The sequence below is a fragment of the Haliotis rubra genome, unplaced genomic scaffold (assembly GCF_003918875.1).
Source record: "Haliotis rubra isolate DU_JTF1 unplaced genomic scaffold, ASM391887v1 Scf586, whole genome shotgun sequence".
In the NCBI taxonomy this organism is placed as follows: domain Eukaryota; kingdom Metazoa; phylum Mollusca; class Gastropoda; order Lepetellida; family Haliotidae; genus Haliotis; species Haliotis rubra.
In genome coordinates this window covers 449736-475877 of record NW_025767286.1, presented here as the reverse complement: position 1 = coordinate 475877, position 26142 = coordinate 449736, and the positions used below count along the sequence as shown (strand labels likewise).

The 26142-nt window shown below is 40.9% G+C and overlaps 1 protein-coding gene and 1 long non-coding RNA gene across 2 annotated transcripts; one reads left to right on the top strand and one right to left on the bottom strand.

The window, feature by feature from the left end:
* The first annotated feature begins 567 nt into the window (after positions 1-567).
* Positions 568-14489, top strand: LOC124254897. Its single transcript, XR_006892577.1, has 3 exons — positions 568-581; positions 4189-4193; positions 14400-14489. It is a non-coding gene; the product is annotated as an uncharacterized LOC124254897 (long non-coding RNA).
* Positions 14490-14724: 235 nt separating this feature from the next.
* LOC124254895 (anamorsin homolog) lies at positions 14725-25963 on the bottom strand. The gene is given in 8 exon segments (XM_046688732.1): positions 14725-16036; positions 17500-17621; positions 17990-18124; positions 19166-19322; positions 22817-22996; positions 22998-23041; positions 23861-24026; positions 25880-25963. Coding segments are annotated over 7 exon segments (906 nt in total). The 5' UTR covers positions 24015-24026; positions 25880-25963; the 3' UTR covers positions 14725-15922.
* Positions 25964-26142: the final 179 nt, after the last annotated feature.

Here is a 26142-nt window from a genome sequence, read left to right as displayed (position 1 = left end):
AAAGCGAGTCAAACTTTGAGAGCTTTTCATCTTTCAAAACAAGAGTTAAAATGTTGGAATATGACAGTGATTTGAGATTTTGAGTTCTCCTTTTTTGCTGATAAACAGAAAGCTCAACTGTCAAGCAGTACTCGGTCCGCTGTCAAATACACCAATATGCTGGCCAAAGACAGCTCTTGACAATACTGTTATATATGTTGAATGGGAACACGGCGAGTGAGTGAATATGGTTTTGCGCCGCCTTTAGCTTTTCCAGCTCTATCACGCCAGGGGACACAAGATATGGGCTTCACATTTGCACCCATGTGGGAAATTGAACCCGAGTTTTTGGTGTGACGACCGAACGCTTTAACCACTAGGCTACCCCGCCGACCCTACTGACGATGAAAGGCGAAGAGTTAAGGTTTAGATCTCGTAAAATACCAACGACTCTTTTTCGAAAGGAGTGCGGAAGGTCGCGGGTTCGATCCCCGACCGCGTCATACCAAAAGACGTTAAAATATGGTACTTGTTGGTCCCTGCCTGGCGCTCGGCATTAATGGGTACAACAAGGACTGGTCGGCTCGGAGTCAGTATAATGTGTCTGAGTGGGGTATTCATGCTTCACTGCGGCATGGTATCTCAGTGGGCTAGCACTATAAAACCAGCTTCAGTCTGGGCTAGTACAAGCAGCCGCACATAAACATACACACGCATGCACGTCGTCATATGAGCGAAATATTCTCAAGCACGACGTCAAACCCAATTTCACCTCACCTCACCTCACCTACTGACGATGAAAGGCGAAGAGTTAAGGTTTAGGTCTCATAAACTACCAATGACCCTTTTCGTAAACAAGCTCTTCGTTTTAATCACCAACTAAAACTGGCACACCATTCTGTCCACATACTTCATGTTTGTGTGTGCTACATTCATTTTAGCCTTTAGTGAAATTACGGCAGAATATCTTCATTTAATTAAACCAAACTAGATGATACAAACAAACATGGCTAGCTAAGTATGTTCCACAAATCGGCTTTAGAAAAAAATACCATATTTGAATAATCGAATAAATCATTCAACTTCCCGGGACACTTCCCGGGCTTCACACATTGTATCCATGTGTGAATATGGGTCTTAGGCGACGGGCGAACGCCTTTACCACTTGGCTACCTTGTGTGTAAAAAAACTATCTTCTGGCAGGCATATATATATTAATATGGAGGAAACGGACAAATATTTTATGACGGGAAAACGGGAAATATTACAGACTCAGGGACCACGTTCCTCAATCGGAAACCTGCCAAGTGTCTCTCTCATTGATAGGGAGCATCGGGTCTAATCCAGGACCAGTGTCTCTTAAGCTAACAGATCCAAGATGCAGTTCAGTTATCTGTCTTTACGGCTGTTTATTTTCTATGTTGGTCAAATCAAGCGCAGCTGGTCATCCATTGCACACATTTACCATCGATGCTTCGGTCAAACAAAATGATATAGTCTTCAGTTCACAGTAACAACTTTGTCGTCGGTTTTATCAGTAAATGCGTTTATGTTTAGCTGGAGTAGATCTAAAAAAGGGACGACAGACGGACGCAAATCATTCTGTGGCTCCTCGTTTATTCACTCAGGTGCTGTGTTGTGTGTAGGTTAGTATAGTGGAACCTCTAGCCATGCGAGCTGATTCCCCAAACACTAGCGTTTTAATATATATACTGTACTACACGGCTTCTTTTGAGTGGTGAAGCGGTGGGGTAGCCTAATGGTTAAAGCGTTTGCTCGTCACGCCGAAGACCCGGGTTCGATTCCCCACAAGTGTGGGCACAATGTGTGAAGCCTATTTCTGGTGTCCCTGACGATTACCTCCGACGTCGTGGGTCACTGCTTAAAGTATGCATCACAGGTGTGTCTGGTCCAGACATGATTATTTACAAGCTGACGTCATATAGATGGAATATTGCACACAACCAGCCAACCAAGAAACCAACCACACACACACACACAATCACACAGACAGAGTGGCTGCGTCTTGTATATTTTTAAGTCAAAATACGAACTAAACTTCGTGGTCCATTTGAGTTCGTTATAACCCGTTGGTTATTGTATATAGGGGCGGGGTAGCCTAGTGGCTAAAGCGTTCGCTCGTCACGCCGAAGACCCGCGTTCGATTCCCCACATGGGTACAATGTGTGAAGCCAATTTTTTGTGTCCCCTGCCGTGGCATTGCTGGAACATTGTTAAAAGCGACGTAAAACTAAAATCACTCACTCATTATTATAAACAGGGTCCGTGAGGGATCGTGCTAGACTTGTCTTCAGCAACCACATGGTTGTCGAAAATGGCTGCCAATGATGTCAGCCAATAGACTGTCTGGTCAAGACAAGATTATTTACAGGCTGACCTCATATATATAAAATATTGCCGAGTGCAGACTCAAACGCCACACAGAAATCACAGCAACCAAATGATTGTCGTCGTAAGAGTGAGTGAGTGAATATGGTTTTACGCCGCTTTTAGCAATATTCCAGCAATATCACGGCGGGGGACACCACAAATGAGCTTCACACAGTGTGCCCATGTTTGGAATCGAACCCGGGTCTTCGGTGTGACGAGCGAACGCTTTAACCACTAGGCTACCCCACCGCCCCATGTCGTCGTAAGAGGAGATGTAAGGGATTAGGTGGTCAGGCTCGCTGTTCTCTTGGATAATGTCTTATCGTGTTGTGTGTGTCGCTGGTCACAATGTCAGTCAAATGGTCGGTTGATTGGTTGTATAATGCCGCACTCTGCAATATTCCAGCTACATGGCGGCGATCTGTAAATAATCGAGCCTGGACCAGACAATCCAGTGATTAACAACACGAGCATCAATCTACGCAATTGGGATACGATGACATGTGTCAACCAAGTCAGCGAGCCTGACCACCCAGTCCCGTTAATCGCCTCTCACGACAAGCATGGGTTGCTGAAGATCAATTCTAACCGGTATCTTCACAGGTTCAATCAAATGGATCAACTGGTCAAGACTAAATCTTTTAAAGACCGGCGGGAAAGCTAGAACGTTTCTGAGTGGCGTTAAAAGGAACCAGCATATATATCTCCTCAAGTCTCGACTGTCGTTGCTATGCGCTATATATAGTGATTAATGATCCAACTTGCAACCTTCCAACAATCACATACATCAGCTAGCAATCACAGAACTGCTTGGTTATTGATGCGGATATGCAAGTTTGGTTCATCGGTCTGTATAATTTGCTTCTTTGAAGAAAATGTATTATGTCAATTTTGGGATTTAAATGGGAATATTTCTTTACATCGACTTTTTAGCTTTATGTGTTTTTTAATGTTCAAAGGTTGAAAACAGTAACTTGTTGTAATTGTAATGTTATTGATAGAGCAGTTCGATATTCAAACCTCATGCAGTTGTGGGCAAAATGGTTTATTATAAAAATACTTATTATTTTTTACACGTTTTGTTTTGTTTACGCCGCACTCAGCAATATTCAAGTAGTATGGCGGCGATCTGTAAATATTCGAGTCTGGACCAGACAATCCAGTGATCAACGGCATGAGCATCAATCTACGCAATTGGGATACGATGACGGATTTTCACGGAATGTTACACTTTTTAACCAACTCGAAATTATGGACTGTATTCGTCGAGAAAATCATCCAGACAAAAAATGTTTAGAAAAGCGATTTTTCTCTCTGTAATATTGAAGGCAAATAGGGCCATGTCAGTTTGATTTTGTCTTCTAGTAAGTTAAAATTAGACATTTTCAAGAAATATGCTGAAATGTTAACATATCGTGTAGAAATTTCTAAAACTATGAAAATTCAAGTGCAATATCATGCAGTGTTAAAGAGTATATTGTAATTTTGTTAAAATATCACCATCGTGTCATGTATAATATCTTGAACTTTTTCCATAGTATCTTGGAATTTCAACGTTAGATATTTTGAGTTTTCAACTTAACTTGAAGTTTCAAATATGCTCTTTCATTTACAAGAAATATACTAAAATGGTATCACCCTATAGTTTGACTCCGCGCTGTATCAAACACCTCTTGATTGGTGGAAATATTCTCTTTCAAGAACAGGATAATTCTCGTGAAGATCGTGGCGTGTTTGCTCTGCTAATCTCGTCACTGCAACCAACCCGCCATTTTGCACGTGCTAAAGGAGATTTTCGTGACACGAGGCAGACGGCAGCTGTGGTATGTTAAAACAAACGCTTCATGTTTAATAGGTACGAAATCAATAGATTTTACGATGAGTGGACCGGTTGACAATTTAGTGAAATTCAACTGACATAATAGACAAAAAACACACGTTCCTTTTCCCAATGTCTTTACGAAACATATCGTATGGATGAACTGTTAAGAATTATGTCAATCAAAGATGTCGTGCTTGTCACTGTGTGGCAGGCGTTCAACAATCGCCATGCAAATTCATAACACACATCAAATTAAACAAGTGAAAAAGATGACACATTCTCTTGAAAACACATCACAAGGTTCTGAAACTCTGTTACAGCGCAGCCAGTGGAGTTAAACTTTTATTCATTGTATTGTTGAAGTGACACTTGCTTGTCGATTTCCCGATCCACATACCATGGGTTATTCGAAGTCATCGTTGATTGGTTGACAAGTGTCACATTGTCGATATCAAAACAGACATGGGGTTTACACGCGTTGTAGCCAGTTTTATGGCAAACCGCTTTCTAATCTCTGTCATTTATCGGAAACTATCTATCTACTGTGTAATTGTTGCACTTTTACAAATTAAACACAGAAATTACCCGCACACCCGTGCATGTGCGTCAACCGCTGTATCAGTGAAATGATGCGAACATGACGTTAAGCGCCATGTTTTCTCACCTTGCCTCTCAATAATCGTGAATCCGTAGAATTAAGTAGCTGCCTGTTACTTGTAGATGTAATCACTACGTTGATACATTAATAAGGTGAGTTTGAGAGTTGACGTGACGTCCTGTTGGATTATACAAATGTACTTCATTTCAGTGAGACGTAAATAAATGGACGGAAATCCTTACGTTTGCTTGCTTGCTTGTTTGTTTGTTCACGCCGCTCTACGTGATATTCCAGCTACATGGCGGCGGTCTGGAAATAATCGAATCTGCACCAGACAATCCAGTGATCAACATCATAAGCATCAATCTACGCAACTGACATACGATGACATGTGTCAACCATAATCCCCATGACCCCTTTATTTTTGTTGTTGCTTGCACACAAATACGCATAAAATATTTCATAACCTTTTTATTTTGACAAAATTCGTAATTACCCAAAGTATCCACTTGTTCAAACTGGCTGTATCTTTCTGTAGAGTTTGTCTTCTGTAAGAAGTTACTCGAAACAGAGGTTTATAGTCTGACTTAAAATTACGCAAATGGGATTGATGACAAATGTCAACAAAGTCATCGAGCCTGACCACCCGATCCTGTTAGTCGCCTCTTACGACAAGCATGGGTTGCTGAAGATCAATTCTAACCCGGATCTTCACGGGTGCCCATCGCGATACAGCTAGAAAATTGATGCAGATGGCGGATAACCCAGCTGATTCAGTGACTCACGAAGGGTCTTTGCGATGTTAGCTATGAGCACCTTCATAGCCGGAACGACATGTTTTCTCTTCATATGTACTACCACACATGCAAATGCTTCTTGATTCTATTTCAAGTGGCGAGGACTATAGATAAACGCGATATGTGCATCTATTCACTTCAATCTTTTTTTTTCGTAGATTGTGATATATTTGGAATAACTGTCTCCCATTTGGATCCGATTAATGCGTTTGTACATTCTACACCGACGTTTTTTGTGATCTATAAAGAGGCATTTTGTCAAAAATATCACGAATTAGGTATTGCATATTTCTTCAACACGGCATCAATCACTTTCAGGGCTGGCATCCCGTTATAAAAATGTCTGTCAGTCATTCCGGGGTGTCGCTCTGTTGTCACTTGTGTCACTGCCACCGTCTTGTCACAACCTTCGGGTCAAAGGTCATCTGGCCTGACGTTGAGGAAAACGACAGTTGACGTGTATATGTATATTTACCGTGACCCTCGACATGGGAGAAGACATGATATATGTAACAACTTCTCCAGGTGTATATACACCACTGTGATTGAAAACAGTGTATTAATTCAAAGAAGCATTAAACCATTTTAACATTTACTCCCTTAGTCAGGTGAGATGAATGGGATTAACGCGTTAGTACGCATGCGTGCGAGCGTGTCTGATGTTTTCCTTATCAGACATTATTAGGTGTTTGTTGCGCTGCTGTGATTTCTTCACTGGCGATGCGGGATTAGACTAAAGCCTGAGTCACAACAAGGTAGTTCTTAGTTCGTCCTGCCCCGTCCAAAAAATAATTCTAAAACGGGCTGGAAATGTATAGAACGTGTAGGTTTTGTAAAAATTGCGATGCCTGTTCGATCATAAACAGTCCTCAGTAGCCTACGTCTATCTCGTCTTTACCCCGTCCCCAGATAGTTGGTATTACGTTTAGATTGGGTAAAATTGTCCGTTCACCCCGTGTGGACAACGTTTTCAAGCAGTTCAATCCCGCCCTTAGTCAGTTTATATCCGTTCTGAACTAGACCTATCTCGTTCTTAATACGCACAACCCCGTTCTAACTCGTTCTTAACACGACCAACCCGTTTTCACGCAGATCTTCCAGTTCGCACTACTTTCTCACTCCATTCCTCGTGCGTGCAATCGTAATAGCAATCACGTCCTGTCCCGTTTCTATACGTACCTAGCACGTTCTAGTCCGTTCTCATTCCCGTTCGCAGTGTCAAGGTAGAAACATCGACATCACCATGTCGCCAAGGAAGAAGAAGGTTGGACCAAGACAGGTTGTGGGAAATCCAGTCCAAGATCAACAAGCCCAAATGAAGCCATGGTTGCTGAGCCTTCTGTGCCGGAAGAGAGAGCTGTGTTCCCTGGACCTTCAGATGTCTGTGGGCCGCCTCCGTGGTGTAGTGGTTAGAGCGTCCGCCCGGAGAGCGGAAGGTCGCGGGTTCGATCCCAACCGCGTCATACCGAAAGACGTTAAAATATGGTACTTGTTGACTTGTTGGTCCCTGCCTGGCGCTCGGCATTCATGGGTACAACAAGGACTGGTCGGCTCGGAGTCTGTATAATGTGTCTGAGTGGGGTATATTCATGCTTCACTGCGGCATGGTATCTCAGTGGGCTAGCACTATAAAACCAGCTTCAGTCTTGGCTAGTACAAGCAGCCGCACATACACATACACACGCATGCACGTCGTCATATGAGCGAAATATTCCCAAGCACGACGTTAAACCCAATTTCACCTCACCTCACCTCAGATGTCTGTGACAGAGCAGACTCAGAAGGGAGGCTTTCTGATGGCAACATGTGTGACATCCCAGCGTTTCAGGAACTCCTCGGCAACGTCTTCCCAAGTGGCTCTGTCAACAGGGCACTAGATGACTTCTTTCCTGAGATCCATTACCAAAGCATTACAGATATCTTTCACCAACAGGCAGATTGTGTTTCTGACTACCGGAATTCATATTGCAAGGTGGCACAGGATATCTTCTAATGTCATATGACGAAGAGTGATGGCGAACTTCATCCCTGGTTCCAAAGCTTTTCAGTAGGGGGTGGTGATGCGGTCAAGAAGTTCATCAAACATGGGTGGGGTGATTCTCAAGAAATTGTAGGACTCGTGATCATCAAGGCGGAGCTCCTCCATCAGTTGATGATCATGTCCCACAGCTATTCGCCTCACAGGTTTAAGCCAGTTCCTCACCCAACACGTTAAAACATGCAGGAAACAAGCATTCAACAGGTTAAACAGCTACAAACTTGTTCATGTTTCACAGGTAGAAATATCTATCCCAAATGACGAACGTGTTAGAAATGCAAGTATTTATACCCTTCCTTGTCATATCGTACTGCCCTGTACTGGGGTTGTGCGTATTAAAAACGAGATCAGAACGAGGTCTAGTTCAGAAGGGATATAAACTGACTAAGGACGTTATTTAACTGCTTGAAAACGTCCACACGGGGTGAACGGACAATTTTACCCATGTAAACGTAATACCAACTGTCTGGGGACGGTGTAAAGACTAAATAGACGTACTGAGAACTGTTTATGATCAAACTAGCATCGTAATTGTTACAAACGTTACACATGCAATCCCGTTCGAGCCCGTTTTAGAATTACATTTTGGACGGGGCAAGACGTACTAAGAACTACCTTGGTGTGACTCAGGCTTAACGCTTAGTATCTGAATATATATATATGTATATATATAGTACAGAGCTCCAGATAAGATTTAACTCATGTGAGTGAGTGAGTTGAGTTTTACGCCGCACTCAGCAATATTCCAGCTTAGTATCCAGTGATCAACAGATGAGCATCGATATGCACAATGGGGAACCGATGACATGTATCAAACAAGTCAGCGAGCCTACCATCCCGTTAGTCGCCTTTTACGAGCATAGTCGCCTTTATAGCAAGCATGGGTTGCTGAAGGGCTATTCTAATAGACCCGGACCTTCACGGGTCTTTAACTCATGTGGGTACTGTACCCACTGTATTTTTTTGGAGTGGGTATTATGAATGTTGAGTGGGTATTTCATTTTCCGTTACCCACTGCTTTCAAATATGTGCGTATTTCAGTCATTTTACTCACCTAAGTATATGTCATTGAGTAAGTTTACTAAGCAGGTATGTTCTGCCTTATGTCATACCTAATCAAAACCAGCTTTAATGATTTCATAAAAATGATTTCATAAAAAATCACTCCTATACTGACAGTACAACACTTGTCCTACACTAACAGTACAACTTGATAGCAATAGATGTCTTTTTCATAACGCAAGCGATTTTTATAAATATATTCCGTACGCATTTGTTTTAAACTTTTTGCGTATCTAACATTTTAAATGCGTAAATTGGTATACGCAACAATTATTTTTTCAATGCGTAATTGGAAAATTTTCTATGCGTATCTGGGCCTCTGTATATATATATATATATGTGTGTGTGTGTGTGTGTGTGTGTGTGTAAACAATTCCTTTTAAATTCAAAGGGGCACCAGTGCTCTTAAATAAATCCTCAAAAATATTGTTTACGTTTCTTAATACATACTTAACGAGAGTGGGCGCGTTGGGTTGAACGCCTCTTAGTACAGTGTTCCTGTTACAGCGTTATGTGACAACCTGGTGTGGGAGGTACCCGTGGAGATGCCGGGGTAAAAATATAGTTTCCCAGCGATCTTATCTTGTCGTAAGCGGCGTCTGATATAAATGATCGGGTGGATAGGGTAGGTCACGTGATTAATGCGGGCTATCAGCCCCATATTCTCAAAGGCGGGAAGTTGGGTGGCCTAGTGGTTATAGCATTCACTCGTTACACTGAATGCCCGGGTTCGATTCCCCACATTGGTACAATGTGTGAAGCCCATTTCTGGTGTCTCCCTCCATGATATTGCAGGAATTTTGCTAAATGCGGCGTAAAACCATACTCACTCAAAGGTATCTATTTTAGGCAGTGGTGATGGCGGGTGATACCCCTTCATGTGTTGCGTTCAGAAAAGAATCTGAGCTGCAGTATCCACATTGAAGTATTTCTACCCTGATGGGTTTCTTCCTTCAGGGGTAGCCTGATGGTGACAGCGTTCGCTATAGTCATGGCGAAGGTCCAGGTTCGATTTTCCACATGGGTACAGTGTGTGAAGTCCATTTTTGGTATCCCCCGCCGTGATATTGCTGGAATATTGCTAAAAGCGGCGTCAAATCATACTCACTCACTCTCCCTCTGTAACAGGGTATCTTAAATAGAATGTTTCAATCGCTCAATGACAATTATATCACCAACTGACTGGGCAATCTTTATAAATAACAACTTATTTATGTCGTAAGTCCGAAGTTTCGATACAGACTCTTGTACGGTTGTCAAACAGGACATGAGTCTCTATCGAAACGTCGCACACACGAAATAAAGAAGTTGTTATCCATGAAGTGTGTCTGTATTGTACTTCCCAACTTCTAAAATGCCACCCAAAGGAGTGACTGGTCACTGTTATTTCCACGTAAGCTTTATGAGAATACGCTCGCTTCTTTGTCATTGTTTGGAGGGGTTGGAGATGGGAATTGAGAGCCTCGAAGATGTTCCAAGATCAGGAACTCTGCCAAATAATTCTCCGTGGACTTCCAGGACATAAGGTTTTGTTGATAAAATACATGACATGATTACGGAAGATCGTGGAACCAGCAAGTGCCACATAGATAGTACGGCGGGCACCCTTCACGAGAGAGTTGCGTGCATTCTGGGGTTGGTTGGTTGTTTAATGCTGCACTCAGCAATATTCCAGCTATGTGGCGGCGGTCTGTAAATAATCGAGTCTGGACCAGACAGTCCAGTGATCAACAACATGAGAATCGATCTGTGCAATTGGGATGCGATAACAAGGCGGTCGCCTCTTACGACAAGAATGAGTTGCTGAAGACCAGTTCTTACCCGCATCTTTACAGGCGCATTCTGGGGAATGAACTGGGCACGACAACGGTGTCAGCACTCTGGATTCCAAAGCTTCAGAATTCTCATCAAAAACGCTCCAAGTTCATCCTCTGCCGTGTACATTTACGTTGTTTTGGTGCGGACCAGTTTGCGTTTGTTGAACAACTTGTAGCCATAAGTGTTTCTTGGTTTCACGACTGTCCACCTTCCTTTGAAAAGAATATAAAAGTGATGACTTCCGTTTTCTGGGATTCAAAGGGAATCTTACTGGTGATTTATCTCCCGAGGCCAGTCTATTAATGTCCACTATTATGCTGATTTGGTGTGTCAACTGTGCTTACCCAACATTCTGTCAACATGACTGAGGCTTTGACTGACTGACTGAGTTTGGTTTTACGCCGCTTGTAGCAATATTCCAGCAACATCACGGCGGGGGACACCAGAAATGGGCTTCACATATTGTACCCATGTAGGGATTCGAACCTGGGTCTTCGGCGTGACGAGCCAACGCTTTAACCACTAGGCTACCCCACCGCCCCCCTGAGGCTTTGAAAACATTGGACATATTCCGTATTCATCAGATTTGAAACCGTCGGATTTCCTCCCATTTCAAAATTGAAGAATTGTCTGGCAAGAATTAGGCAAATGTCCATGTTTTTTTCTGATATGGTAGACGTTTGGCACCACCGGGAGGAATCACTGTACACCCTCACCTGGGTCATTGCCAGAAATCTTGACTCATGCGTTATGCCGAAGACTCGCAGGCTCTGAAATGCATGCCTCGAGAACATCATATATATCAAACGTATGTGTCGATGAAGGTCTTAAACGATCCACGTAATCAGGGTACAAAATGTCGCCATCAACGAAGTCTTCGCGCCCGATCACCTTGGGCTTTGAAGGAAACCTACATTGTATAAAGTGTCCAGTTTGGACCAGACATTCCAGTGATCAACAGCATGAGCATCAATCTACGCAGTTGGTATATGATGACGTGTCAACCACATCAGCGAGCCTGACCACCCGATCCCGTCAGTCGCCTCTTATGACAAGCATGCATGGGTTGCTAAAGACCAATTCTAACCCGGACCTTCACAGGTCGGGTTTATCAGTTGTTGACATTCCATCATTAGTATATGTCTGAACAAACCACAGCACTAACACCAAAGGTTCATCCGGGCTCCATGACGGACATCAATGGGGTATTGATACGGGTTATAGAAGATATTCAAGGAATGTTTTACTCTGAGGTTGTGTTCAGTCTGTGTTTTGAGTGAAATGCTGAACTCGAGAAAACAAGTGATCGCATACCGTTTGCCTGTATTCACCAGTACTACTTCAGATCACACAGTAAGGAATGTCACCAATACCCCTGCTGTATCACACGGAACCGTTGACGCATGACAAACCTGAGTCTAATAACGAACAACGTCCCACACGGTCAGAGAACTGACCAGTCCCCAATCTTGACCACCTCTGATTTATAGAACCTAAATGCCTCTTAAATCTAATCGACCATAGGGGAGCAATCCTATCTTAACGGTCCAAAGAGGGTGCATAAGGGTGAAGGTCTAAGTCACGAGCCTTCGGAAGGCCCAAAATAATATGTGTGCTCTTTCGGCTGGGACAAAAAAGACTTTGGTGGGGGTGGGAAGTTCATTTAAAGGACAATATTATCTAAAAAAATACTGGGAATTTACCCGTGAAACATTCCCGCCAGTGATTCACCAACACTAATCTAAAGGGTACAATTGTAAGATTTAAGCTGATTTGTAGCAGTTCACTAAAAGTCTGTGGAGTGATGGCTAAACTGCACTCACTCGACAAGCACAAAAGTGCTCATGATGCGGACGGAACAAGAAATATCGTAACTGTTTGGGTTTTGGGGTTGTTGCTTAATCAAACCGGAAACAAGGCACAAGCACCAGAAAGAGCTGCAATGCAATCAAAACCACTGTATGCTAATAGCTACAACAGAACACTCTGTGATTGATTTAGAGCTCGCATCAGCGCCTGATTTAAGATGACAATAGTTATACGAGAAATAAAAATGAAAAGACACCTGTTTAGTGTGATTCTTTATTCAATATTTACATTTTTGTCTGACAATCTTTCCATAATTGACGTAGATTGATAATGAGTGAGTGAGTGAGAAGGGTTCCATGCCATTTTGAAATGCCATGGCTTACTGTGGGACGAAGATCCAAGACGTTTACCCACTTGGGATAATCACACAACAACTGAAAAACCAAGCATCTTACTTGCATTTAAACCATCCATCCGTGATCCTGGCCAAGCAAGGGACACAATTCAGATCACTTGGTAACCAAACAAAGGCCTGTATTTAAATCTGTAGCTAATGACATTGAAAGGATACAGGGTGCACGAAAAAAACCTACAATGGAGTGAGTGAGTGAGTTTAGTTTTACGCCACACTCAGCAATATTCCAGCTATATATGGCGGCAGTCTGTAAATAATCGAGTCTGGACCAGACAATCCAGTGATCAACATCATGAGCATTGATCTGCGCAATTGGGAACCGATGACATGTGTCAACCAAGCCAGCGAGCCTGACCACCCGATCCGTTAGTCGCCTCTTACGACAAGCATGGGTTACTGAAGGTTCATTGTAACCCGGACCTTCACAGGTAGAATTATGGTGTAGACAAAGGACACAACTAAATGAACTGTGGTGCCTTAGGTGTCTGAGACAGTCCCCTACTTAAGGCATCTTTATGTCACAACAGCTCTGTCCATAAACATCATTGCATCAATAAACCAAACACCAGAATACTACAACAATACTTCACAGTACATTTCTCCATCAACAGTCAACACTTACATCCCTGTAATTAGGATCCAGGGCTTTTGGGGTTAGCGTAGGAAATATGGCTCTGTATAACTTATGTGAAATCAGCTGTACGAATGTCATGTGAACACCTTTGCAATTGCCTGAATCAAAGTAATGCATAGAGCAAATTCACTTAAGGCTGTACCAATGTACTCTGAGCAGTTGTTGGTTTCTCACTGTATTTTAATTCACAGGCTATAAATTGCAAAATTTGACTGTATTCCTTGGTGATGTAGGACCAAGAAGTGTCCATAAACCTCAGCAGTACAACCTACAAACCGGAAGTACACATGATATTTATATAAAGAAACTTTCAAATTTGTCAGTACATGAACAAAAGTAGTCTTTTTGTAGGGCCAGGCCTTGGTGCACAAATGAAGAGTTGATGAGGTGTTGATGGTTTGTAGCTTTTGGAGTGAGTGTGTTTAGTTTTACGTCGCTTTTAGCAATATTCCAGCAATACCACGGGGACACCTTATGGAGGATGTGTTTCATGGGGCCCGTTTCCCAAAGCGATCGTAGAGCTCAAGGTGATCGTTACTCCCATACTTTAACATAGACTTACGACAGGCCCCTGGTCATGGTACCTGAATATAGCTGTATCCATTCTAAGATCCATAACAAGGAGACCCAAGGTCTGTCTTACAAGGTTAAAACTTACTGAGATATATGATAGACAACTGGCAACTTGTAAAATAACAAGGAAGGCCAAAGGGAGATAACTTTCCTAGTTACCTTCTCTGCCTCTGAACTGAAGCAAATGAACAACTGGTGATACAATTAGTATTCTTTCAAATTAGGGACATGTAAGGAAACACAGCTGGACTGTCTACAGGAGGAACTTCCACCTCTGAGTTACATCCTACCCTTTTGTTCTCTCACCTGGTCTTGTTGATAGAGCACCTGCCACAACAGCAGAAGTTGGTGGTTCAATCTCTTGCATCATACCAAAAGACACTAAACATGATAATTATTGTTACCTTGCTCGACATAAACATGATAAAGGTGATTAAGAAAGAAATTGTAAGATTAACATGAGTGTTGTGTCTGAATGGGGTATGCATGTTAAACTGCAGCATGGTATCTCACTGGCATGGTCATGACTAGCATAAACAGCCATACATAACCAGCGTTCAAATACCTGCCTGCCCAACCCTCAGGGGCGGGGTTATTTTCAACACGGATTGTTCTCAAACACCAGCCCGACAGTCGGGTTAACATTTAGACATGCTGGCATGGATATAATTGGATGATAAACTAGCATCAAACAAATTATTTGTGGGCAGGTAAGTTTTGGTCAGGGCTGGCAAGTTTTACATCTAACCAGCCCTGTGGTCTGGCTGAAATGTTTGGGATTTTCATGTGCATACAATGTTGCAATACAAATTTCATTCAAAACTCCTGTACTTCAAGTCAATCATGATGATAGTACTCAACATTACATGAAGGTACTTTGTTTATTTGTTTTCCACAAAATAGAGAAGAAAGGTAGTCAATAATTATATAAAGCCCAACTCAATGTGCATAAGCTTAGCTGCAAAAGGACACCTCCAAGCACTGGTCATAATTCACCAACTGATCAAAACTTGGAGAAGTAAAACAGGAACTAGATTAATGCTTAGTCTCTGAATATATATCATTTTTGAAAGTTACAAATAAACCCATTTAAATTGATAAGGAGCCCCAGTGAGATGGGAGATCCTGAACCTGGGGAAATCTAGACTTGCTTCATTTAGGTCTTTAGCATTGCAGGGAGGGCTAGGCTTTAGGGAAAATTATGTGGTTCAGTGACTGTCATACAGACTAAACAGGAACACACAGTCAGGAAATACAAAGATTTGTCTGTCAACCAATGTTCCATCTAGCCTGTTAACAATCAATTAAAATCAGTGATTCATATAAGCAACGGTAATTCATATAAGCAACGACGCAATCAGGGCTAAGACACTGAATGAGTCACTGAGGCAGACACCATTATATCATTTACTAACCTCGCGACAAGCATACACTGCTGAGGACCTAGAATCCCAGAATCCCCATAGGGTTCAAAAGAAAGCCAGAATAACAGGACACAAGAACATAATCTTGTTAATTTGTTGATAATGTGCTATTCAACAACATTCCAGCTAAATGATGGTGGACAGAAAATAATTGAGTCTGGACTATCCAAACCGGTAATTGATATTAAGTGCAACAATCCGTGACCCCAGTGTATCATGACGTGTGAAAAATATAGAAAGTCACTAATTCTGACCACCTGATCCATTAAACTGACCACAACAACCAGCATAGGTTCCTGGGTACTAATTCTGGGACAACCAGAACTTGATAGACACCCGTGCTCTGTGAAATAATACATCAACAGATATAATACATCAAGAATAACACGGGTCACGCCAGGAACAGGATACCAAGTAGCACAACTCTCATGTCTTCTTGGGTTACCGTTCCGTCTGACTATGAACCTTTGACAGACGACATAAATATGGGCTGTCAACATCTTCTCCTAATCTCATGTTGCCATTGTAACACAGGCCACTCTCACTGGTTCACAACACATGACTAGGCGTCTGCCTTCAGCTGTCTGTCACTGAGGCCGACCTTCTCTCCTGACTTGAAGGCAGGCATGCCAAGATATGGACAGCTGGCACAACGGAATGCATCACCCAAGTAACACTGAAACATTACATTGGAAATACATAAACAAAGAGATAATAAAGGTAAGGAAACGAAAAGAACACAATACAAGTCTTGGAACAAATTAGAGCTTCTTTTCTGTCATTATTTATTTCCCATCTCTCATAATGCCTGGCTTTGAGTCAGCATGTATACCTTTCAGGGTTCAGCCTTCGAAATACCTGCCTGCCCGACCACCCGGGACGGGTTATTTTCAACACGGACTGCCAGATTCTCAAATTCACCTGCCCGACGGTCGTGTTAAAATTTAGACATGTATATGAAGATATTTTGTGGGCAGATAAGTTTTGGTCAGGGCTAGCAAGTTTTACATCTAACCAGCCCTGTGGTTTGGCTGAATTCTTTTTGGAGTTTCATACCCTGGTTCATTGATTTTCCATCAGTGCCACAGTTCATCAAATAAGAATATGCACTACTTAACTATAAGTCAAAATGCATTTTTCAATCTAACTGATAATTTGAAGTGCAAGTTATAGTCAATAAAGTACCCTTGTCTAAATTCTTCATGTCTGATAATGTATATCATTGGCAAGAAATACCTTACAAGTAAAAACAAACTATGAGACAAGAATGACTACAAGTTGACTTTACATGTGAGGTATTACTTTATCCATATGTTGTCAAATTATCAGCATGGCAATATCTTAAGAAGTAAGTGTATGTATAAAACACATCTGTATGAATAGATAATGTTTAGTGTATTCAAGAAGTCTACAACATTAGCCACTGGTCTGATATTTCTCTAAAAATAACAGGCTCATATATACCCAGTACACTGAATCCTGGATCAACTGAAAACTGACTCAAGGTCGTGTAAGGACCAGTAAGGCCATTACAAGGATCCCTTCACAAAACACAAGGCCATTTGAATTAAACATTGTGACAGCAATTACTTCAAGTGGATATTGTTCATGAAATCCTCCCTTTTCAAAGCCGTACTAAATTCAAACCCATATCTATGCAGACCTAAGAGCTTAAAGACATTTCAGGCAGCATGAAGTATGTAGAAGGCAACATAGAATTTTAAACTTGAACAGTTTGGTACATGCTGTCAGAGATTTTCTCAACATTTCGTGGAGTTGATAAACAGTACAGAACGATGGATAATCCTTTTGCTCTTGTCCTTGCAATATTGCTCTAAGGGAAACAACTCTGTATGGTCATTTCATAGTGTCAGTTGACATCAGGAGAGTTCTGTGAGATTCACCTAGTCTGGAGCCCAAGTCAAGTAAAACTTTGTTTGGTCTAGTTTACCTAGTAAGAGTCCAATATTACACAATTCTACTGAAAATGATACCAATATAGCCATATTTGGGCTAGAAGTTGTAAAAGATTTGGGAATGGATTTTTGTAACTATTGTCTACATTAATCAAATAATATGACATAACTTGAAACCACAGGTGAAGGGAAATCTCAAACTTTGGGAAAGTATTTCACTTACATTTCCACAGGCAGACGTGACTGGTTTGGGCTTGATGTCAGCCCCTTCCTCCAGCTCCTCTGCCAGCCCACATGTACAGTTCTTGCAAGCCTTCTTCTTCTTGGGGTTTGCACCACAATCAGCTGATCAACAAACATTGCTATATATGAGGAACTGTGAGAGGTAATCACGTGCAGTCCTAAAAAGTGGGAATCAAGTCATTCCAACAACACTAACACAACTCAGATAAATTAGCACCCAAACGACATGGAGACAACCTTGCTACAATCTTCAGTTACCCATGCATTAGACAACATGAACAGCAAAAATAATTCCATTAAAATTGCACCAAATTCCACTAAAAATGAATGCTCGTGGTGTAGCATTATTATTATTACACCCCACCCTACATAACCAACCTGCCAGGTCCACACTAACTGCTGTGTGAAGAGAGGCATATTTTGAATATAGTCACTTGATAGATAACATTGAAACTGCTGGCTGAACTCACCTCTGAGAGAGGCGGGGTCTGGCTTTTTCAGGTCATCTTGTTCCAGGAGAGCATCGTCATCAACAAGCTCCACCTCATCATCTAGCACATCATCCACAGACAACGACCACACCTTGGCTACATTAGCATCTACTGCTGTCAAAATGAACATCAACATTATCTTAGTATAAATAGGCAGACACATAATGATAACTGCATTAATTTCACAAACAGCCAAATATTGCAAAATAAGCATTCTCAAGTGTCTAATATATATTGTTACATTAGTGAGTGAGTATGGTTTTACGACACTTTCAGCAATATTCCAGCAATATCACGGCGAAACAGCAGAAATGGGCTTACACATTTTACCCATGTGGGGAATCGAACCTGGGTCTTTGGAGGGACGAGCAAACGCTTTAACCACTAGGCTACCCCACTGCCCCTATTCTTACATTAACCTACTAATGTACTTGATGTGGAATACTAATGCCAAATTGAAAATGAAAAAAAATCCTATAAATCAAACAAAAGAGTTGTGGTAGCTGTAACTCATAGCCTTGTCAAGGAAAGTGTACAAAGTAGGATATGTTTGATATTTTACGCTGCAATGAGAAATACTCCAGCTACATCACTGTGAACTGTAAGTGAGAGTCTGGACACTAGTCACTGGACATTCTTCAAACATGAGCCACCAAGTTCCACAATGTCAGTACAAGATGACTTGCAATTAACAAAGTCACCCTACCCATCTACTTAGCTGTAATTGTGTACTGGAGACCCAGATCGATTCACGGTTTGAAGATCAGAGGTCGCCTATTGCAATGAAACATGTTTATTCTGACACCTTAATTCTGAATATATGATATACAGGTAGTAGTGCACAACTGGAAAGGTGCATATCCTCATGTATCAAGCTGTCAAAGTGAGCAACAGGAGTTTACAGTCCAAGGGAGATAACTCTGGTTATTGACCCTGTAGGTGAATTTGGGGAATTCTGAACCGGTAAGAAAAGAAAAGTGATGGAATCTTTGGTACATATTAATGGGATAGTTGGTTAGGTCCTGAGGAAGTACAGGAGATTGTAGTTTGAGCCTACATAAGACATGGTGTAACTAGCTGTATTACGATCTTTCAAGCTTCATCATGATCTTAAATCCCCACAAAATTGGTTATCTCCTCACATCTATCACTAACCTTTAGGTTTGTTTGCAAATGACAGTTTGAGCTGCGTAGTGGACCCTACTTCATAGTGGGGTTTCTCCGCCATGATCTGCACCAGTGACAAGCCATTGTCTGATGACAGATTCTGTAGGGCTGCCTTGTCATCATCGCTCAGAGGTAAAGAAACAGGCTGGTGGAAATTAAAAAAAGTTAAAGATAATTCCAGGCCGTAAAACACACAAACACCATCAAACAAGAGAGCAGCTACTTATCACAGGAATTTAATGGCTAAGTACATTCTTTGTTCTGAAGTGTTCTACTTGGATGATATGTGTAGTATAAGGTGAGTGAGTGAGTGAATTTATTTCTACACCACTTTTAGCAACATTCCAACAATATCACAGCATGGGACACCAGAAATGGGCTTCACACATTATACCCATGAGGGGAATCGAACACAGGGCTTCGGTGTGACGATCGTACGCTGTCTGTAAATAATCGAGTCTTAACCACACAATCCAGTGATCAACAGCATGCGCATCGATCTACGCAATTAGGATAAGATGACATGTGTCAACCAAGTCAGCGAGCCTGAACATCCGATTCCGTTATAAGGAAACGCAGCTGCTTCCTGATCTCAGTTTAACGCCAATAGCTGCAAAACTGCTGATGTGGCATAAAGCAATATTCACTCACCTGATCTCAGAAGACCTTACATTTTCACAATCCATTGTTAAATAAAAATATACTTGTCATCTAAACAATGATTGTTTGAATTTCTGTGTTCCCATCTCATGTCACAAAATAGAGTGCCCTTACTAATCAAGCTAACACCTATCTTCTTGTAAACATCTAGCATCAACCTGCATGTGACACTAATGGTCAGCATCAACTTGATTTAGTGGTTGTACCAGTTGACTGCATCCAGCTGACCTAGTGTTTGACACAGTTGTTGACATCAGCAACAAACTGATCTAGTGGTTGTGCCAATTAACAGCATCAATCATATCTATAGTTTGGCATGAAATGCATGTGGACCCGTTTTTTTGTAAATATCTCTTCATCCAATGACCCAATCGATCTCAAACTGTGCAAGTGGATGTTTTGGCAGACAACCTAATCACATTGTAAATCACCGATTTAATGCATTTGTATTAAAGAATCTGTCTATGTTACTGTCAACAAAATAAACAGCAGAACGCAGACAGCTTGCAGAGGGAGGGAGCCAATGACCTGTAACAGCGGCAGTGGTGGGTCATAAAGGTAAATGCACGTGCAGTTCATGATAGTTACCTGTGCACTGCACAGTGATAGATCGTTTGGATCATTCACATTGACTACTTCTAGCTGTCATCATGAAAGCTTAATCAGATGATGCTAAACGTTCAATTAGAAATGTGTTGAATTTTTTTCTAAAAGAGAGCAATCGTAGCAAACCGATTTATAAGGTGTCGGATTACATGAAACGTACAACTTTTGCTCTTGGCATGAAAAAGAACATCGTGCTAAAAAATGTGAAAAATAAACCAACAACCAATAAACAAAACCTTGTACAAAAAGGTAGGCATCCAAAGTTAGATTCTTTTGACATCAGGGTCATCAGCATAGCTGACCTACATTGACGAACGTTGACCTTTATGACCCAACACTGCCGCTGTTACAGGTCATTGGCTCCCTCCCTCTGCAAGCTGTCTGCGTTCTGCTGTTTATTTTGTTGACAGTTACATAGACAGATTCTTTAATACAAATGCATTAAATCGGTGATTTACAATGTGATTAGGTTGTCTGCCAAAACATCCACTTGCACAGTTTGAGATCGATTGGGTCATTGGATGAAGAGATATTTACAAAAAAACGAGTCCACATGCATTTCATGCCAAACTATAGTGATTGTAACAGTTGTTATCAGTTATCATCAACTTCGTGCAGCTCCAAGTTACAACAACAATTAAAGAACCAATGATTTTATCAATGATGTGTGATGCACTGATCTGATGAAAGATCTATTTTCTAAATTATTGCATCTGACCATGGTAAAGAAGCTAGTGTGTCATATAAAGTCCAGATTCAACCCTTGAAAACTACATATATATTTCTGAGTTCCATTTTGGCTGATGTAACTAGTCTATGCACGGAGCTATCAAAAATCAAGTAACATAATTGATATCCACCTCTGTACATCTATGACGCCTTTGGTCGTCTCTGCATATGTTTTTCTCTACATATGCTTTTAGCAACCCTGTGTAATGTCTCAGATTTGACATTTATATGAATAACAATCCTGTGTACATCTTTGACGCCTTTGGTAGTCTCTAAATATGCTTTTCTCTACATATGCTTTTAGCAACCCTGTGTAATGTCTCAGATTTGACATTTATATGAATAACAATCCTGTGTACATCTATGACGCCTTTGGTTGTCTCTGCATATGTTTTTCTCTACATATGCTTTTAGCAACCCTGTGTACTGTCTTAGATATGATATTTATATGAATAACAATCCTGTGTACATCTTTGATGCCTTTGGTCGTCTCTACATATGTTTTTCTCTACATATGCTTTTAGCAACCCTGTGTAATGTCTTAGATATGACATTTATATGAATAACAATCCTGTGTACATCTATGACGCCTTTGGTTGTCTCTACATATGTTTTTCTACATATGCTTTTAGCAACCCTGTGTACTGTCTTAGATATGATATTTATATGAATCACAATCCTGTTAAATTTGGTTGTCTCTACATATGTTTTTCTCTACATGTCCTGTGTGTACTGTCTTAGATATGATATTTATATGAATCACACCTTTGTACATCTCTACATATACTTAAACAAGCCAGTGTAATGTCTTAGATATGACATTTAAACGAGCCACAATCCTGTGTACATCTATATGCACATATAGATGTACGTGTATGTATTGTTGTTATATAATGGATGGAAATGTAACCAAAAAGTGGAGAAAAAAAGAGAGAAGAAATTGATAAGTTGCTAAACACTGTGACTGCTGTGAAGATTCCCGTTGATTGTAGGATTTGCAAAACATGTTTACTGTCAACTTGGCTGTCACAGATATTTTCCATATCTTTTCATATTATTAATCAAAGTGTTCAAGTGATTTGAGGCACTACAAGGTAAAACCTGTTTGATCACAATATAGATGTTGACTGTCTATCGCTGTAGCTGGGTGCCACCAATTTATTTGAAGGAAGTGCAAGAGATATGAAAGAAGTAATCTGATTGGTAAATAGAAGGAAGATGGGACAAGTCGTTACAGTCACTGATGGCACTATGATCATGCCATGAAATTCTAGCAGAGTTCGTCAGTTGTGACTTCTATAGTCAGTTGATGAAATTTGCACCTGCATGTAGGCCTGTGACAGGTATATCTTGTGTTAGACCCTTATTTCAAATTCAATGGGTCTGTAAGGCCTGCAGTGAATTTACATGTTGATTTTTTGGTCACAATATGCTGAAGTCATTTAAATGTGGGTCTGAAGGTGTTAGTAAAGACCTGCATCTTCTATTTCATGGTAGCCTGGCAATCTCATTTAATTTACAAATATTGCCCTTGCCTCAGGAAGATGCATATGTTGACGAAACAATGATCAAATGGTTCCTCATTCCTACAGTGCTCTATGGAATTTGATGGACCATGCAACAAAACATTGGTTGACAACTTACAGCTGACAAGTTGACAAATCCTGAGAGTTTCAGTGTTGACACCATTTTGTCTGTTGTCTGTACAGTTCCGCTGGCATTGTTAGAGACAGCATCCCGGATGTAGAGTGTACCAGCTGGCTTCAGTATCCTGCAGATCTCCCCGAGTCTGTCCATGTCCTGCTGGATTACCCCGGGGTTGATGCAGGCCACAGACGGCAACATCGAACACCGAGTTAGGATGTGAAGCTACAACACAAAGTCAACTTGTTCAGCAAAAACACCACAATGCTTTTAACCGTGATTTGATTAAAATTGCCTAATACATACATTACTTATTAATTAGGAGATAAGAGGTCATTATTATGAAAAGTACTTTTGTCCTAGAGCTGTTATGGATAAATTGGTGCAACTGATAATACAGTGTCATCTAATATGACCCATTGCGGACCTTGTCCCACTCTCACAAGGCAGTCTTAGCACTATGACTTAAGTTAGTGAGTTACAATTGTAGTTGCTAAGATCATTTGTGCTAGCCAATAATGGGTTAGAATAGGTCCCAGCTGGGCTCCAGATAATGTTTTGAGACATTGAATATTTCCTCAAAAGGTATTATTCACATTGGAGTTTTATAGTTTCCTTTGGGTTTTCAAAATATTTACTCCTTAGTGTCTGTCTAAAGGGCATTTTTACATCTGCTGGGCAGATTTAAAAAAAGGTACACAAGTGGAAAAGGATTATCACATTGATTAATCATGCAAGCGTGTTGTTATACTAATAGGGTTTTCATTTTCATTGTGAATATGATTTAAATATATAAATGAATTTTTATTTATTCATGTTGCACATTTTAGTTAAATGCACAAATTATCTCCCCTTGTCAGTCCACTGCTTTGTTCTCAGAAGTTACTGAATTGGATCAGTGGATGAGCTTTGCTTCATACTCATAGCAGGCCATTACTGCATTTAAACTCAATTCCCTAGGGAGTATTAAAAACTGTCACCAGCAACGATCTGAATCCTACTAACTGGTCAAATGTACAGACAACACACATATTGACAACATACACTGTGTAAGTCTCTCCACATGTTCCACATGGACGCTGCCTGACTCCCCTGCTTGGCTGGTCAGAAACTGGACAATATCTTGAATATTTTCTGATGACTGTCCACCCCAAATAAGCAGTACTTTCTGTCCTGGTTTGATGTCAATGCTGTCCATTGTGTAGGTATCCTATTGTGACAAAAAGAAAAAGCTGGCGTTGGCTTAGGATGAAACAATAATCTTGATTATGAACATGAGGGATCAAATTCCAAAACACATAAAATTGAACTAGAAGAAATAATGTTTTGTTTCAACTTTACAAAGATACTGGCTTTTTTTAGCCCAAATTGCTGAGAGAGAGAGAGGAGGAGGAGGAGGAAGGGGCTGCGGAAGGTGAAGAGGGGGAAGGAGAGGAGAGGAAGAAAGACGGGGGAGACATGATTTAGGGGTAGGGAGGACTGCTTGCTATTGTGCTGATGTTTATATTTGATGGGGTTAGCCTATTGACATACCATACAGCAGATTTCCATGAATACCCCACTCAGGCATGTTATACAGACTATGAGTTGACCCTATCCCTGGTTTATGCCCTTAATGTCCAGCACCAGGCATGGTAAAGACACGTACCACCTTTCAACATCTATTCGCATAACACAGCTGAGGACTAAACTGGTGACCTTACACTCTCTGGGTGCTACATATAATAGCTACCACATCATACTGTGATAACCGCAGATCAGGGTATACTATGGTGATAGAAGTATATTACCTCATTCGGCATTTATCTCTCGTGTATAACCCAACTTGTATACAACCACAATTATTTACAGTTCAGAAACATGACAGCCTAATATCACATTGGTGAGACTGTAATTTACCAGGCACAACATGTAGGGCAAATTGGCACTGGCTGATGAATGAGATGTGGCTCTAACATGTCTCTTTTATCCTTATGTTTAGTTGTATTAGGGTTTGGAAAGGTTACCCCACCCAAAACTATCCTTAGCTTTTAATTACACTTTCTAATTATGCACCCTTTTATAATCACTAGGGTTTGGTACATCACTCTGAACAAATACCTCTTTTAATATGATCTTTAGTGTTTGGCACCCCTTGCAAATCAAACACCCCCCTTATGGTGTATAAGTTGTGGTACATCTTTATGATCCTCCAGGCTAGTTTTGAGGTGGGAGACCCGTGAAGGTCCGGGTTAGAATGAACCTTCAGTAACCCATGCTTGTCATAAGAGACGACTAGCGGGATCGGGTGGTCAGGCTCGCTGGCTTGGTTGACACATGTCATCGGTTCTCAATTGCGCAGATTGATACTCATGCTGTTGATCACTGGATTGTCTGGTCCAGACTTGATTATTTACAGACTGCCGCCATATAGCTATATAAGATCTCTCACTTTGTTTACACAAATTAATCAAATGCAATTTACGGTAAATCAGTACAATTGTTTTGTGAAGTCTTGAGTAAAAATGTCTAAATGCACATCACAGCCAAACAATCGGTCCCTGATCACCAAAATAACACATCGTTGGACCATAGGTTTTGCCAATGTCATATGTGTGTTCGAACAACAGTGCTCACTTGAGCTGTAACAACAGGTGTTGCATCACACAAGACATTGTGAACTCTTGAAAATTGAATGATGGCTTGTGTTTAGGTTAAATTGTTCTTTAATAAGTTACTTACAAATGTGAATATGCAACATAAAAGCACATCCATTTATCATACTTCATAGCTGAGACAATGTCAGACATGTGTGTTGTGAAACCATAACAATTTTTGTGACATTATATGCCAGTCTTTGATCAGAACACGCGTTATTTTTCATAACAGCCTTCGACTGATATGTGGTTAATTTGATAACTATTGCCGTCATCGTGATTCAGGAGTTTTTCCTATTTGTTGACATGCTGCTCAACTGCTCAACACAAACTTCAAATGGAAAAACATATGTTCGAAAAACTGGCCCTATATCCTAAAACATTTAATCCATTTTACGGACCATTTCATAATCCTATATTCCTTTACCTGACAAAAGTTGCAAAGAATCGCAGATACCTATTTTTCTCACGAGTTACTTTTCATTCCCGTTCTTGACCTTCGTGATTCTAATAACGCAGCAAATATAATTATTCTTTTTATAAATAAAATAATATATACAGAATACAAATAATATTTGGCAATGAACGAAAAAGTTGGCCAGTTAGACTGTAAGATATATAAAATTCATAAGTCATTATTGCGCATAACGTGTTATTTACTCCAATCATCGTGAAGAATGACGACGACAT